The 16,554-nt window shown below is 54.4% G+C and overlaps 6 protein-coding genes across 6 annotated transcripts in view; 4 read left to right on the top strand and 2 right to left on the bottom strand.

Annotated features, from left to right (window-relative positions):
* Window positions 1-2,107: 2,107 nt before the first annotated feature.
* Window positions 2,108-2,563, bottom strand: MAA_01318 (uncharacterized protein; the record flags this gene model as incomplete). Its single annotated transcript, XM_007819316.1, has 1 exon — window positions 2,108-2,563. The coding sequence occupies one exon, from the start codon at window positions 2,561-2,563 to the stop codon at window positions 2,108-2,110; it is 456 nt and encodes a 151-aa protein (XP_007817507.1).
* Window positions 2,564-6,363: 3,800 nt separating this feature from the next.
* MAA_01317 (uncharacterized protein) lies at window positions 6,364-7,701 on the top strand (the record flags this gene model as incomplete). The annotated part of the gene is made up of 3 exons (XM_007819315.1): window positions 6,364-6,595; window positions 6,662-6,740; window positions 6,780-7,701. The coding sequence occupies 3 exons, from the start codon at window positions 6,364-6,366 to the stop codon at window positions 7,699-7,701; spliced, it is 1,233 nt and encodes a 410-aa protein (XP_007817506.1).
* A 2,753-nt stretch (window positions 7,702-10,454) lies between these two features.
* MAA_01316 (thymidylate kinase) lies at window positions 10,455-11,695 on the top strand (the record flags this gene model as incomplete). The annotated part of the gene is made up of 2 exons (XM_007819314.1): window positions 10,455-10,539; window positions 10,617-11,695. 2 exons carry the CDS (start codon window positions 10,455-10,457, stop codon window positions 11,693-11,695), a joined length of 1,164 nt encoding a protein of 387 aa, XP_007817505.1.
* A 461-nt stretch (window positions 11,696-12,156) lies between these two features.
* On the top strand, window positions 12,157-13,145 carry MAA_01315 (uncharacterized protein; the record flags this gene model as incomplete). The annotated part of the gene is made up of 3 exons (XM_007819313.1): window positions 12,157-12,337; window positions 12,488-12,596; window positions 12,662-13,145. 3 exons carry the CDS (start codon window positions 12,157-12,159, stop codon window positions 13,143-13,145), a joined length of 774 nt encoding a protein of 257 aa, XP_007817504.1.
* A 1,066-nt stretch (window positions 13,146-14,211) lies between these two features.
* Window positions 14,212-15,162, top strand: MAA_01314 (Formyltetrahydrofolate deformylase; the record flags this gene model as incomplete). The annotated part of the gene is made up of 1 exon (XM_007819312.1): window positions 14,212-15,162. The coding sequence occupies one exon, from the start codon at window positions 14,212-14,214 to the stop codon at window positions 15,160-15,162; it is 951 nt and encodes a 316-aa protein (XP_007817503.1).
* A 522-nt stretch (window positions 15,163-15,684) lies between these two features.
* Window positions 15,685-16,554, bottom strand: part of MAA_01313 (Major facilitator superfamily domain protein) — a gene marked incomplete at both ends in the record, with an annotated part of 1,589 nt that continues 719 nt past the window's right edge. Inside the window, one exon of the mRNA XM_007819311.1 lies at window positions 15,685-16,533. Coding sequence (XP_007817502.1) covers window positions 15,685-16,533 — 849 coding nt within the window. The remainder of the gene's footprint in view (window positions 16,534-16,554) is intronic.

The raw sequence follows: 16,554 nt of genomic DNA, 5'->3' as shown, positions 1-16,554 counted from the left end.
GGCAGTGCAATTCCTTTGATGCTGGAAAATATTGGCGGCTATTAGTCGAGGCGAATTGGCCATTGCCATGACAGCTCCCTGCGAACTTGAGAAATGCTGCCTCCTTTTAGCTGTACGATTATTTGCTCCAAATCAGATGCGGTGCTGAGTTACTGCCGGGTGGAGAGGGAGAGGGAGAGCGTTGAGGTTTTTATCCGTCAATTGTAATCATACTAACTATTATTTTCCTTTGTCGTTTTTCTGCCCTTTCAGAGGCGATGTGATTCTCCCACTGGCTATTCAATTTTACCTGGGGAGATGAAATACCGAAAAGCCGGAATAGCTCATACTGAAAGAGCATAAAAATATAGTTTATACGAAGATGGCAGCTGTCGAGAGGAATCCGTGGTCGAGCCTTGCAACATGTGCTGTTTGGATTTGGGCTGGCCCATGAGGTCAATGGCACGGGTGGTATATGTGGTAGATGGGGGAAGACAAAAAGCAACAGGGGTAGGTATACTACATTATTCATTGACAATTAGACTCATATACAGTGTAGCATGAGCAAAGCGGTGACTATTGCATTTTGTAAGTCGTGTACTAGTCCTTGCCGCATCGACTGCAGGGTCAAGCTGCATCAGTGAGTTATGAAACAAGACCTTGGTGGAAAGGTGGTGTTTGAGGCACATGGTGCAGTGATGCATCTCCCTGGCAGGACGATGCCGCGTATGCTGTTTCACACCGATGCCGTCTCCTCCATGATGCCGATATGCGTCAAGACTTTGAACTGGACCAAGGACAGAACAAGCCGCGTGTGCACAAGATGCCCACTCCTCCGGACAATGCTATCACGCTTGACCGCATCCACCCGCACCACAATGCGCGTTTTCTCGGCGCCTCTGCCACCACATGCGTGCCTGTACAGGTCACCAGGTGCATAGGCACCAGACGTCCAGCCAACCGTCCGTGGTGCGGCCAGATGCGCTCGTCCGAAACCCCCGCAGCAGAGGCAGCCAAACCTGTCGGACGTCACTAGATGTGAGTTCTATGCCAGTAGAGATGCCCTGGGGCCCGAAAACATGAACTGCCGGATTTTTTCGCTGCCTGGCCCAATCTGATGTGTGTCCGCGGGGGGGGGGTTCGCATCCCCGCATGCAAGATTTCCGATTCCGTGCCGGTGGCCCTGGCAAGCATTCCAGCCGCCCAGCCGCCCAGCCGCCGTGGTCGCTGTCGTCGTGGACAACACCAGGCGGCATTGCGCAGCTCGTCTGTGGCTTGGACGTGGACTTGACGCGGACTCGTCGTGGGCTCGACGTGGGCACCTTGGAGAGACCACTCGAGGCGAGGCAGGCAGGCAGGCCTCCGGTCCCTCGAGGAACATGCACTGTAGCTGAGCCCACTTGGTGCTCGCCCGGGATAGCGCGGCGACGAGATGCATGGCGGCGGGGCGGGTTTGCGCTGGCGCAGGAACAGGAGCCAGGACTTACGGTAGTAGGCATTAGCTGGCGGGAGCTGCATTGTCTGTAAGTGGGCGGTTCATTTCAACCGACTACTTTTAGACTTTGGGCTAATGGGCGGCGCCAAAATTACACCACGACGATGACGATGACGGGCGAGAGAAATGTCTTCCACGAGGGGCATTCACGGATTGACGGGTATGCTCGACACAAAGGGCCAATTGGTCATAGCGTCTATTCTATTCTAGGCGCATCACATATTTCTGTCTGGGTGTATTTCCCTGATCTAACGAATCGATCAATCATCTCCTTTGTATCTGTAGAATGCCAATATACCCATGTATAGCTGCCCGTGGGTTGGGGGGTCTAGAACGCCGTAAAACGCCATGCTGTCATGTACATGGCTCTCTGCTGGTCCATCAAAAACGTCCAGCAGCCTTGAAATAATTGCAGCAAAAAAAAAAAAAAAAGTGCAAGAGGGACAGTAAAATGCTACCCAAAAAAATCCCGAGCTTCGAGAGAAATGTATGTACAGAAGGGAAGAAAATGGTTGTCGCAAAGATGTTTCGGTCGACGGTATTATAAAGTAGGAGTGAATCGGGACGTAAAACGCCTAATCGCCGCCATGATGCAGTGCTTGCAAAATTGATCAACTGTCCGTACGTCTTGGCTCACGAGCGTGTCGTCTGGTCACCCCAGATAGGGGCACCGAGGGGCTTGCTGACACCGAACCCGACTGCGACGGCAATTCCAACGACCAGAACAATAATCAGGACTTTCATCATGATCCTGGTACGTCGGTTGAACCGTTGCATGAACGCACAGGTGCGGTTTTGCTTGCCCGCCTTGGCTCGCTGCTTCCAGTCGCGCTTGTTGGGCCAGACCTGGCAGTCCTTCTTCCTGGTGAGAATAACGCTGGATCGTGGTTTGTCTAGGGAGCTGTTGGTTGCCATAGCTTCGACATCTGTTTCAAATGGGTTGCTGTTGTCGGATCGGGCAGTTGTGCCGCTCGAGGTTCTCTCCAAGGGGGAGACCCGAGTAGATGGTCCCTTGGCCGTCTTTTCGGGTACTGTCAGACTGGTATTGGTCATGGGATAGCTCTGCGGCTTTTCTTCGCCCGAGGCCATGGTCGCGGTTGAACGTGAGGAGTAGGTGTTTACGGATGTTTTGCGGACGATGCCTTGGTCGACCCTAAGCTTGAAGTTAGAAAAGGGGGTGGCGGGCGGAGGCAAATGGATGCAGGAAGGGACGACCGATGGTATTTGTACAAGAGATGCTAATCCTTGTGGCGAGTGCAGACAAAAATCATGCGGCGGAAAAAAATTAAAACATTACAGTAAAGGGAACGCACGAGGCAAACAAAAAAAGAAAACGTGAAACGTACCAAGCTTGATCGAGGTCGGGGACTTGCGTGGTGGATTCACCCTCAATATGCAGGATGATACCAGCGTCAAGGGCAGGCCGAGTACAATGCCGCTACTACTTGGGGATGCGGAATGTAGAGAGCGTACTCCGAAGATGTCGGATGAGACGTCAAGTTGAAAGGGTATCAGGAGATACTTGAGGGAAAGCCTGTGTCCCTCGCCAGTACCTCTTTCGCGTTGCCCTCCTGCAAGGCGAGCTTTCTTGGCACAACAGGTGTAGTTGACTTGACGGTTGAGTGCGTATCAGCCAAAGGCGAATCGAGTGGACTGATACGTCAAAGGTACTCCGTATTTTGTACGGAGCCCAATCTCTCGAACCCAGCCACCTGACGACAATTGGTGAGGTTCCGTGTGACACAGCGCCGTGGCATGAGCGGGGAAACAAACAGAATTATTTAATGTTGCCTTCTGCAGAATAGTTTGCCGGACAAAGAAATCTGGCGGAATGGAGAGTCGGCGAGCAGTTTAGATTAATGAAAATAGAAAAGGAAGAGAAAGGATCGACTGTGGTAGTCAATTGCGTTTGGAATGAAAACGGGAACGGCCAAGGTTTTGTGACTCTGGGGTCACACTGTGGCTGGAGCGGCACAGGTCAAGCGAGACTGGCGCTCAGCCAGTCCAGGGAGAATTGATAAGACCCGGATGTGGAACTAAGGAATAACAACGTGAGCGTGGGCCATTGGTCTTGGTCTTGGGTTTCGGGCCCTTGGTCATGGACTTTGAAGATTTACCCGTGGGTAGCAGCAATGGCACCTGGCAACTTGGAGCATTGAATGATGTCTGGTACTGTGCTTGATAGTAGTTATTGACTGCCAGACAAGTCATACAGCTGGGCACAGCTGCCACCGTGCGTCTGTAAGGGGACGATGAAAATGCAGACCTTTGAGGCAGGTGCGACTTCCTCTTTCGTTGAATTTCCTTTGTCCTCTGCCCTCCGCCCTCTGCCGTCTGTTCTCTTAACCACCGCCATGCAAGCCCCTCTCCTTCGACCTCAAGACTCCGCACGCCTCATCAACCAACAACAGCCTCTTTGCATTTTGCCGGGCCTATTCCACAGGCTGTACGGAGTAGCGAGTACGATATGGACATGCAGGCTAGGCACGTCTGCGGCCTCGCCAGACAGCTGCCACAAACGGGTCAACAGATCTCGAGCGCCGTCTCCCTACTTGCCAACCTTGCCTCCCACCCATGCAACTACAGGCCATCCCATGTCGGCCAATCTGCACTTGGATATGTCCAAGCCCGCTGGGTCCCTTTACCATTACGGGCACTAGTGGCCTCGGACACGCCAATTTAGCGGCAAACGAATACAACCTTGCCCTGGGCTCTGGGACACTACTCCAGACTTGAGATGAAGGAGCTTGGGACCGATCACCATATCTAATGGCAGCTATGCCCACAACAAACAAATCCATTGTACTCCGTAGGCTACTCCAAAAGGGTCTCCAAAAGTCATCGCTTGCATCACCAGTTTCGACATGGTCGAGGGCTCCAACTCGAAGCACAGCCGCCAAATGACCGAGAGTTCCCATCTTGGCCTGTTCTCAACCAAGGCGCACCTGAGTCAAGAGCCCAGGCCTGGCGCAGGCTTTTGATAAAGCCTTGGCCGCACCACACCGCCAGCCCGGCAGGGGTTCTTTGAATCGTCCAAGGATCGTCTGTGGGTTCAAGCAGACAACTGCTTCCATGGCGGGCACCCGTTTCCACGCGGCTTCCTGGCTTCACCATTTTTATTATGGCGCACAGTTTGGGGTATTGGCAAGGGATGGAATCGCCCAGATTAATATGTTCCCCCATTTCCTACCAGTCCATTCTTTAGCTTTTACCGAGCTTGTGTTTCAGAACTTGAACCCGTCATTTATGTACTCTACCATTCGCTGGCTCACTGTTGCGGCGCCAGACCCTGCGGACCTTGTATTGTTGCAGCAGAATTCCCATGGTTGAGGCATCAGTGTCCACTCGAGTTGGGGTCTGAAACGGAACAAGCCGCAATGCATGGCTTGTCATCTCTGCTCGTGGCTTTGGCCTTCGTGCGTTGCCGCTAGACCGGTGAACCAATACGTCAAGTACCTAGGTACTCCGTAGCTTTCAGCCTATATGAAGCTGGCGTATCCCTCACGTGTCGCTGGGAGGGCATGGTGCTGCCAACCTTTTTATGCGTCGCGAGTTGTACCAGGCAGTCGTATTCGCTACATTTACGATTTCTGCGAGGCATTGAGCCGAGTCTTTGTACTCTGTATGCAGCAGGGAGGCCACCAAACACAGGTTGCTTGTGTGCATGCGATTATGGACGACGTGTACCCGCCCGTCTTCTATGCCTGTCCTTTTTATATTATATGATGTTTGATTCCGGTATTTGTACTACCACATAAAGTGGTGACCAATAATTTGGTAGATAGTCGGCCTATCATTTATCGTAGTCGTTCAAGGTCGACTGTCCCGTCAACGCCCTGATGCTGCTCTTGAAATTAACCTGGGCGTGCGCTGCGTTGAGATTCTGCACTCAGCAATCGCTGCACGTGCCTTGAGGCTTTGGACGTTGGGAGCTCTCGAATGTTTCATTGTGGCCGCCATATCATGTCCCATTTGTACTCCGTATTCGGAGCCACATGCACGGGCGAAGTGCCTTTGGCCTTACAATCCTGTCTCGTCTCACAAGGGCATTTTTTCAGCCGTCGCCGCATACACACCCTCGTCATTTGACTGCTTCCAAAACTTCTTGGCCTCCTTTGACATTACTACTTGTCGTCCCATGCAAGTTGCCTCATGACCAAGAGAGCGAACCAAACCGGGCATGCAGACAAGGGCAACCGCCTCATGGCAGGACTGTGCCATTGAACCCTTTGGCTGTTTCCGTGACTTGGTAGAAGTTTGGTGTCGATGAGACGACGGCGGCAAAGGGGCCAAACTGAATGTGCTTACGTATCCGAGGAAGGAGCTGCTACTGCAATGTCAACTTCTGAATTATGCAGGAAGATGATTAACTAAATAGGAAGCCACCAGACTCATTCAAGGAAAAAGACGGCGGCCTGGCTGTCAGCAATGCCTGCGACTGCGACTGCACTTTCTTCATCTTGGCATGGAGTCGTATGTCAGCTGTTCCTTCACTAATTTCAGAAATCATGGCTACTTCCCATCTTTGGCTCACATGTCAACTCCCGTTTGTTTACGAGAAGCCTCCTCTTCATCTTCATCTCTCAACCAAAGGCATTCTTCCACGCTGCACTCTCTCGGCATTCTACTTGGATCCAAGGCCACGTCTTCTTTTGCTGTATTTCTTTGTATATCTCATCATACACTTCCCAAAAAGCCACACCATCTGCGTACAATTGAGTCGCAATCGCCATCTACGCTGGCATTTTTTCGACTATGACTCGTTGATTCCATCTGACGTAGGGCTGGTCTTCTCTAGATCCTGTCTCTATCAATTTGGCTAGCCCTGGTTTTAGCAGCATCGTCAATCTCCTCCTCCTTTCCAAGAGAACTCCCACCCTTTTGTAAGAATGGGTCAGAAGGCTGCTGTTGACTGTGGACGTCAATGGCGGTGGCGGGAGAATGAGGACAAGGTCGCCATCAACACTACGTCGTGGCTTGCCACATCCATCTGGCCTTGTGGAAGCTACTCACGAACCTCGCATCGTCTCAAGGCTGCCCTCTCCGGACAAGATGCCGAGAAAATCACCAATGGTTCTTGTTGCAGTGCCGACTGCGCTCAATTTGCTCTTTGTCTTCCATGTGAGTCTGATCTTCCACTTTCATCCCGGCAGTTATGCCGTATGGGTGTTTATTAACGGATGACAGTCTATGGATGCTTCTTATCCAAGCTCCAAACCACGGTCCGATCGTTTTATGGCATTGATGGCAATGAATGCTCGGATTGGTACGATGCCTGTTTTTGTCCATGCCTAACGTTAGTTAGGAATGAGGAGGAAATCAAGCGCCGAGAGCAGCACAGGAGAGTCAAAGGACACCATCATCACGAAGTCTCTGTTATGAGAGATAGTGGTTATCACTCAGTCAATCCAATGACGTATCTGAGCCCAGATCATCCCAGGTCTGCACAAAGCAAGTTGTCGCCTGGAGGAGCAACCAAGGCAGGAGACGAGATGGTCCATCATGAAAAACAACCACACGACTTGTGCAGCGATAAAGTCACAGCTGCCAACACAGTTGGCTACCCACAAGTTCACTATTTAGACCAACACTGGTACTTGGTTCCCCTTGGCAAGGGCAATGATGGAGCCAAGAAGGAGGACAGCAAACCCCTCAAGTCTGCAATTGCAACGATAGTTGGCAAGCATTCGCTCGAGGATCATGAGTTGGTTGTCACGGGCAGTGTTCGCTCCGCCCACGGCCTGAAATCAGATGTCAAAACTCACTACCGCGGTCACAGCTCTTCGCACCAGCTTCATCATGACGCCACTACTCCTACAAGCACTTCCAGCCGCGCATCCCCTCACCTGCTGTGCTGTGATCCTGTAGCCGAATCAAAGACAGCGGTTCGCCATGACTTGCAAGCTCATCAACCTGTGCAGTCAAGCCAAGTTGATCACCACCATGTCCTCGATAAAGACGTGTTGGTTGGAACCGGAGGTTGTGCCGTGAACAAGCATGACATTCATGCTCATGAGGTGGTGAAATCTCGTGGGACAGAACCCCCTCACCAGTTGAAGGATGACGGTACAGTTGGATCAAGCTGCAAATCTTGGCCACATGCTATGGAAACAGATGATGTTGTTGCTACAGGCCACGCAGGGCATGCCAAACATGGCCTTGACTCACACAAGCCCGCAGCAGTTGTTGGCAAGAGAATGGCTTCGCACGAACTCTGCAAGGATTGAAACACGAAGGGCGACGGCAGGTGCTGGTTCGTATGGTGTTATGAAAGGACACCAAGTATTTTTTAGTCTTGGAATAGCTTTATGATAGTATCGTTAATTGTTAGCTCCAGAGTATACACCCAACATTAGGCTCCTGCAAAATGTGAGGTGACGTGCGCATATCGGTCTGCTGTGACGATGTCGAATGATGAAAATCGGTGGAAGCACTAAAGGGGCATTCAATAAGTTTGACCTGACGATATTATGTTGATGGGGAGGACTTGGCGATGTTGAACTGTTTTATGCGTCCCGCTGAGCAACGATTGATGCCATGGACAGACAAGCCGGGCAAGGCGGAAAGAAAGCTGAAGCCTCACATGAAGTAAGGAACGTTGTTTAACCCCGCAGAGCATTCGCGTAGACAGCACCGGCGACGAACGAGCCAATGGACATGACAAGGCTTGGGCAATGTGCGACCTGGCTGACGAGCTTGGGAGGGGCCTGGGCCAAGAGTTCATAGACGGGCCAGGCAGCATGACTCGATGGCTCGACGGGCAGCAAAATGTTGCATTGTTTTATAATTCCTGGAGCGGCGGCTGCAAAGGCTGTCGATTGGCATGGGTTCTGTTTGCCTGCCATTTATGAGATGTACTGTCTGGCGTCTATTATATGGTGTCAATCTGGTACATATTTGGGACTGGGCGCTAGTTGAGACTGGGCGGGCCAACTGCCATGGAAAATGGGCGCGTGCTATCACCGACATGTTTTGTGACGGGGTTTGCAGGCCGAGACACCAGCGGGCTGCGGTGCTTGGTCGCAGGTCCGTGATGAGGCAGCTGGTGCGGTGGAGGTGGCGATGTCGACGTGTTGTCTTTTGTCCATTTCTACTTTTGCGGCCTGCCGACTGTCTGGGGGCCTGTTATCACGACCTGGTGGGTGGGTGGTGTAGGTGCAAGTTGGGTGCGACGTCGGGCATGGCCAGTCTGTTGGTGGGCGTCACGACGGGTTTGAGGCTAGGGCTTCGCGGAGGCGGCCTTGCGCGGAAGGGAGGATGGATGGATGGTGGTGAAAAGGTGAAAAGGTGAAGTCAAGTTTGATGTTCGCTTGGGGATGGGTGCTGCCGTCGAGGGATCAGCTGCGATGGCGGCATCGGGGCTGGCATCGTGATGGGCTTGTGATGGTGTCAAGAGGCACGGGCGAGAAGAATAGGCATCGAGATTCAAGGCAAGGCAGAATAGATAGCCCCGGCGAGAAATGCAAGAGGCGAGCTATGAGTAGCGTGTGGAATGGCAAACCAATGGTGTCGAGGAACAGCCTCCCTCTCAGACAGCTAGTGGACTACTAGTACTAGGGAGTACGGAGCAGTACTCCGTCTAATAAGTAGAAAGAAGTCGACATGGAGTCTTTGCGGTCGAGACGGGGCAACAAAAGGCAAAGACGCGGCGGCACGTTGGACACGCGAGGGAGACACGATGGGCATAAGAGGGCTTTTATACAAGTCGCGAGCTTTGCGGCACGGACGTTGGTGAGGCACAAAGGATCGAGTATTGTGGGCGTAGCCGAGGGGACCCCTGTTGGTGGGCGGACAAGGCGGGCCAATGAGACGGCGGGATGAGAGAGATGGTTCAACACGTCGATGCAGGGGGTTGAGATGGTTGAGATTGCGGTCGAGACGTGGTCGGCTGAGGGTGGGTCTGTCGAGCATACAGGCGCGTGGTGACACGAGAGATGCTACAATTCAGAGGAGAAGGATGTCAATCGAGGCCGATGGACAGATGTGCGTTGATTGTCTGATGATGCAGCTCGAATTTTGTGCAAGTCAAGCTACGTGTAGAGTTAGATATAGAGTACGGAGGAATATGATGGCCAATGTGACGAAGCTGGCTTCCCTCTTCTCCCGTCACCACACGGAGCCAAAGCCATGGCCAAAAAGCACGTCCTTGGAACGCGTCTCAAAGCCACCCGACCCAGTGAGCTGCAGATTGCCGAGTTACAGGCCTCAATGGCCTCAATGGTCTCACGGTCGCGGGTCATGCGGGCTCTGCGCTCTTCTCCTCACTTCTTTTGCTTCAAATCGTGCAGTAGCCGTGTCAACGTCGTCCATCCGTCTCCTGTCTTTTGTTGGCGTTGCTGCTCCTCGCGCTTGATCAAACCATCGTCTCCTCATCGTCCACAACTTGGATTCCATCGGCAGCACCTTGAATCTCCCTCCATTTCTCAGGCCGACGCTGGGCCAACGCTGCCAAGATCCAGTGCAGCTCAGCCCAATTCCTGATCCAATCCAGTCCCCCCCCCCCTGGCCCTTCGGTCGACCTCAATTCTGACCCTAGCGCTGCAACGCTGCGACACTGCGCTCCTGGCACCGCCTTGTTATACTCGACCCTTCTCACCGTGGCAGTCGTCTTTGTGTCTTGCAGATCGTAGCGAACCAGGAGCCCTGTCCCGTCCCTCTTAATACTGCCGCGTCCCGCGTTTTCCACTTTATCCCACTTCCCTCCCTCTTTCCCACAGCACACCACTCGATTTCCCTGTCTTGGATGGGAACAACAAACAACAGCAACAGCAACAGCAACAGCAACGATTACACGCAGGAATAGAACCGGAATTGCAATAGGAGCTGTATATTCATTCGATTGAGCATCAGGGAGCAAACTGACTACACTTACTTGACCTTGCCTACTCTCGACCACGCAGCCATTGTGCTTCCCTTTCAAGCATCTTGCTCCCATCACCTCATCAACCCAACTGCCATTGTGAACTGGACAAGCTGCGACATGGCCACTATTTCTCGTCAGCCTTTTGCTCCACTCGACGGAGCTCGTTTGCAGGGCTTGACGAGCTTGAAGAACAGACAGAATGGTACGTCTCGCCATGGGGAAGAAGCCGCTGGAGGATCCTCGACAGCCTATACCAAACAATGGTGCTAATCTTTGTAGCAATTGCACCCCCTTCCAACACCAAACGCAAAGCCGAGCTCTTTGATGCCGATGATTTCGAAAATGTCGACCCTCTCGTCTCTGCTAAGCGCACCAAAGGCGCCTCGGGCACCCCAACCAAGGATATCCTGAAGAAGCCCATGTCATACGTTCTCACCAGAGCCGCCACCACACCTAGTGCCCATGTTCGAGCCTCGGCCAGCCCTGTAAAGCCTTCTACGGCACCCCGGCGAGCCCTTCAGCCCAAGTCTCCCATTGCCAAGCTCAACACCAACGTCACCAAGTCCTCGCCTATTTCTGCCCCCGCTGGCCGTTCGCCAACTCGTGGAAAGAGATCGGGCATCCTTTCCAACCGACGACGCACCGCCGGCCCTTACACCCGCGTTGACCCCCCCTCATTCTCCCTCGACTCTGCTGCTCCCTTTTCACTCGACGCCGCTCTCAAGGGCACAATTCCCAGCTATGGTTCTCGTCCTCGCTCCAATGCCCTCTCACAGGGCAGTGCCCCGTCTCTCGGCGAGCCTGATATGAAGGCCAGCTGGTTCTTTGACATCCACGAGGACACGCCGGAGCAGGAGATGACCAACCTTCTTCAACACGGCACATGCGTCTTGGACATTTCATCCGATGAGGAGAGCGAGCAGAAGGCAAGGCGAGAAAATGCCGAAGGCCGTGACAAGGAGAACATCCCTCCTGTTGATGATGTATCTCAAACATCTGCACGACGTGCTCGCGCCCTTGCTGCCGATGACATGATTGTCGAGAAGGAGCGGATCGCACTCGGCGAGATGAACACGGCCGACTTTTACGCCGACGGGTGTGACAAGTCGTCTGTTATTATTGTGCCTGCAGATGATGAAGAGCAGGAACAGAGTGCAGACGAGGCACACACCGGGCAAGACTTTGCCTTTGCCCCAGAACTAGTGGAAACCAGCTCTCCCAGAAAGGATATTGAAGAGCTAATGGCCAAGTCTGAGTCACCTTCGAAAGCAGCTGTTCTGCGGCCCATTGAAGGCACTGGCGAAAGTTTTGATCTGTGGGAGAGCGGGAGCGCACAAGATGAAACAGAACTCTCATGACACGTTTATTGTTATGCTTATGAGTAGACGATGATTGGGCTTTGGCTTTATTGCGGCGTATTTTTGTGTGGGTTTTGTTTTTTTTGGTTTTTGGGCTTAGGTTTGTGTCTGGGCTGGTTATTCGGTAGCAATTGGTGTTTGGCGTTTTCATCATCGGTGTCTGAGCGGTGACCCGGAGTAGTGGGTAATGCGGTGCCTGCCTTGTTAATCGGTGCGATAATTGAATTATTTTGGTCCGAATCAGTACTTGACAAAGGTGCGAGGTGCATGAATTCCATTTGCGCAAAGTGAATCGACTTGACATCAATGTGTCCACCGCATGCGGCTGCACGCCCAGGTGAGACTGACTGACAGCCTTCACCCCACCACCTCCCACCCACTCTCGTCCATCCCTCGACGCCACCAAGTTCCGCCATCAACCTCATGTGCCACGGCTCGCACTTGGACAGCGGCTGCTCAACATGGCCTCTATCAATGATCTTGCCACAGCGGCAATGGCCTCGGATACACCGTCTACTGTGAAGCGCGGCGCGTTCATCGTGCTAGAGGGCTTGGACCGCAGCGGCAAGACGACGCAGGTGAAGCTTTTGGAGCAGCGGTTCGTGGAGGAGGGGAAGAAGGTCAGGGTGATGAGGTTTCCTGGTACGCGCCTTTCTCTCTCTCTTTGCCTACCATTCTTTCCATCTTTTTTTCTCTCTTTGGCATATAGATCTCATGGATCTATTCGTCGTGCATGCGTCATGGTGTTTTGCCTCGCGACGAGAGTGACGGGCGTGTGCTAACCGTCTGTAGATAGGACAACGCCAATCGGCCAGATGATTGATGCGTATTTGAAGAGCGATGTGCAGATGGAGGACCACGTTATTCATTTGCTATTTAGTGCAAATCGCTGGGAGGCAGTGTGAGTGATTGATTTACACGGGGGACGTTTCGCACCGCGGCCTCAGGTGCTGACTTTTGACGCAGGGACCAGATCAAGACCCTCCTTGCGGCGGGCACAACCGTGATATCGGACCGCTTCTATCACTCCGGCATCGTGTACTCTGCCGCCAAGCTGAACCCTTCGCTCCCGCTGTCGTGGGCGCGCGCTCCGGAGCGCGGGCTGCCGCGTCCGGACGTGGTTCTGTTCCTGGATCTGGACGAGGAGACGGCCAGGGCTCGTGGCGGCTGGGGCGGCGAGCTGTACGAGAAGGCCGAGATGCAGAAGAGGGTGCGGGAGCTGTTCTGGGGTCTGAGCATGGGCGGCAAGGACATTCAGGGACAGGAGATGCTGGCCGGGCTGGGGGGGCTGGAGGGCGCGCAGTGGAGGCAGGAGGAGGAGGACCTGGTGGTGGTTGATGCGGGAGGGAGCGTGGAGGAGGTGGCGGACAGGATTTGGGGCACGCTTGAGGGGAGAGTTGCGCAGGTTGAGAGGGGGGAGGTGGGCAGGACGGTGAGGATTGTGCAGTAGTCGGGTGGTGAAGTTGATGTATTTGAGGCGCAATGGTGGTCGGCTAGGGTTTGGGTCGGGGTGTCGGAATCAATGGATGGGCTGAAGTCGTGTGGAAATACAGGGGGCTGACGATAGTAGGGCATGGCTCATGATGCAACAGTTACGGGCATTTACCGCTTCACGCTCTTGGTCGGAGTTTATATGTCTTGGGTCCTTTCATTTATAGTCCAACGCAAGAGCCTGCAAACCACCGACGCCTATAGCAATCCCAGACTACATGGTACAGGAATCTCCTCTTGACCCTTGCAACAGTGTGTAAAATTGCAAAATTGGGAGTTGATGGGTGTTGATGGATCCTTATTTCTGCCTGTAGGGTTTATTTTGTACCAGGTCGTGGTCATCAAGGGAGTCGGGAGTACCTGTGAGGCTATGAACAAGAGAGGGTAGTCTGGCGTTTATTTAGAATCAAGACTTGGGTATATTGTATATATGTGTGTGTTGTATCATGAATTGGTGTGACAAGCAGCGGATCATATCAGTATCTGGATATCCTATTTCATCCTGCCCATGTGCATGGGGGGTTTCGATTAACGTGCGGCATGACGTCACGGTGCTGCGAGCTTAAAATAAAAATACTACAACGGTATTTGCCGTGGCGGCGGGACAGCATGGCACATGAGAGAATTCAAAAACGAAAGGAAGAGAGCTCTGCAGAAGACGAGACTGCCGCTTGATTGAGAATGACTACTTGACTTTTCTTGAATGTTGGTACTTGATCTTCATCGCGGCGGGCGCAGTGGGAAGGGACGTGGCAGCAACGGCGGAAGCCACCCGACGATGACTCGCCGCATCAAGACGTCTGCAACGCCAAGACGGCTCCGTCCACCGCAATCGGCATTCGGCATGTTGGACAAAAGCTGCGGGACACACACGCACAAAAAAAAACACCAAAGCTCCACCAGGAATTCCCAACGACCAGACGTCTGAGTCACCTCGACGATTCCCATTCCCGCTGCACCAGACCACATACACAACTCCCCTCTAGTAGCGGTGATAGCATTTGAAAAACCCGCACGCGCCCGCCATGCCCAACGACAACGACTACATCCTCACGCTCTCGTGCCCCGACAAGCCGGGCATCGTCCACGCCGTGACGGCCGTCTTCGCCGCCCACGGGCACAATGTGCTCGACCTCCAGCAGTTCAGCGACCCCGCGTCGCGGCGCTTCTTCATGCGCGTGCACTTTGGGCCCAAGGCCGGCGCCGTCACCGCCGAGCACCTCGCGCGGCCGTTTGACGAGCTGGCCGCCGCGTACGAGATGGCCTACGACATCCGGCCCGTGGCGCAGAAGATGAAGGTGCTCATCATGGTGTCCAAGATTGGGCACTGCCTCAACGACTTGCTGTTTCGCATGAAGACGGGGCAGCTAAAGATGGAGGTATATGTTTTCCATGCATCACCAGCTTTCATCATAAACAAAAAGAATAGAGAGGCACGAAGAGAAGAGCACCAACTAACACCCCGCCAGGTCCCCGTCATCGTCTCCAACCACGCCGACTACGAGCCCCTCGCCGCCTCGTACGGCATCGAGTTCCACCACCTCCCCGTCACAAAGGACACCAAGGCGCAGCAGGAGGCGCGGGTGCTCGACCTCGTGAGGCGGCACGGCATCGAGCTCGTCGTGCTCGCGCGCTACATGCAGGTGCTCTCGCCGACGCTCTGCGAGGCCATGTCGGGCCGCATCATCAACATCCACCACAGCTTCCTGCCGTCCTTCAAGGGCGCCAAGCCGTACCACCAGGCGTACGAGCGCGGGGTGAAAATCATTGGCGCCACGGCGCACTTTGTCACGGCGGACCTGGACGAGGGCCCCATCATTGAGCAGCGCGTCGCGCGCGTCGACCACAGCATGGGGCCGCAGGAGCTGGTGGAGGAGGGGTCCAATGTCGAGAGCCAGGTGCTGGCTGCGGCTGTGCGGTGGTATGCGGACCGGAGGGTGTTTCTGAACGGCTCCAAGACGGTGGTGTTTGGGTGATGGCTGGCTGGCTGGCGGGGGGTTGGAAATGGTTGTGCGTTTGTTTGTTTGTTGGGGGGTAGATGGGGTATTTGGATATCACGGCATGTTTTGGTGATTTGCGGGCAAAATAGAGTGTTGGTTGGGTATTCAAGGTATGCTATGGGTGGCTTTTTGACGGACATAGTTTTATATATAAATAGGGCCGAAGACAACGGATTGGCCATGCCTACTGCACGATCATGTGTGGTTGTAATAGACGAGTCCACGGCATCCGGTTCACGCATCACGCCAGTTCACGATGGACTACTCGGTGAATACAGGGAAAACCAAGGACGGTGTGGCGTCTTTTTATTTCGTATCCGATCAATAGCATGACTGCAGTTTCACAATCGACTAGTATACAGGGAAAACCAAGGACGGTGTGGCGTCTTTTCATTTCATATCCGATCAATAGCATAACTCCAGTTTCACAATCGACTAGTATACATGGAAAAACCAACGCGGTGCAGTACTCTTTAATCCAATCATGTACACAGGGACTCAACCCGTCTTCTTCAAAATGCGCTCCCGCGCGACGAACCAAAGACTGACAGCCAGGCCCAGGCCAGCCAGGCCAACACCCATATATAGAGCCCCTCGGAACCCCCTCATCAGGTCGTCGGGCGTGTCCCCGTGTCCGTGGACCTGCACCTCGACGGTGCCAGCGAAGCCGACGCCCAGGGCGATGCCGTAGTTGACGACGGTGTTGACGAGGCTCGCGCCGACGCCCTGGTGGCGCTTGGGGACGGCGTCGGACAGGATCAGGGTGGCGGCCGGGAAGCTCATGTCCATGCCAAAGGGCATGACGAGCATGGACACAAAGGTCTGGCCCCAGTAGGACTGGTCGGGCGGGGTGGAGGCGGTCAGGACGGAGCCGAGGGTGAAGGCGAGCAGGGCCATGGCCATGACGTAGGGCGGCCGGACCTGCAGCGGCCCCAGCAGCTTGCCGGTGACGACGGCGGCGCAGATGCCCAGGAAGACGACGGGGAGGAACCAGGCCGTGGTGAGCAGCGGCGACAGGCCGCGGACGTCCTGCAGCACCTGCACCAGGTACAGCGTCCAGACGCCAAACGAGGCCCAGCCGCAGGCGACGGCGGCCAGCACAAAGGCCACGTCGGCGTTGACGGCGTCAAAGGGCACCAGCGGCTTGCGGCTGACGCGGAACTCGACGACGGCAAAGGCCCCCAGCAGCAGCAGCCCGAGCACCAGCGGCACGAGGATGGTGGGCGTGGCCCAGCCGCTGATGGGCGCCTGGGTCCAGGCAAAGTTGAAGAGCACGAGGGCGACGACGCCGAGCAGGGCGCCGGCGAGGTCGAGCGTCTCGGCCCAGCCCCGCCAGGTGCGCGGCGCCTCCTCGCGCGGCGGCATGTC

The sequence above is a fragment of the Metarhizium robertsii genome (genome assembly GCF_000187425.2).
Source record: "Metarhizium robertsii ARSEF 23 chromosome Unknown MAA_Scf_13, whole genome shotgun sequence".
NCBI lineage: Eukaryota > Fungi > Ascomycota > Sordariomycetes > Hypocreales > Clavicipitaceae > Metarhizium > Metarhizium robertsii.
This window is presented reverse-complemented; position numbering and strand designations above follow the sequence as displayed.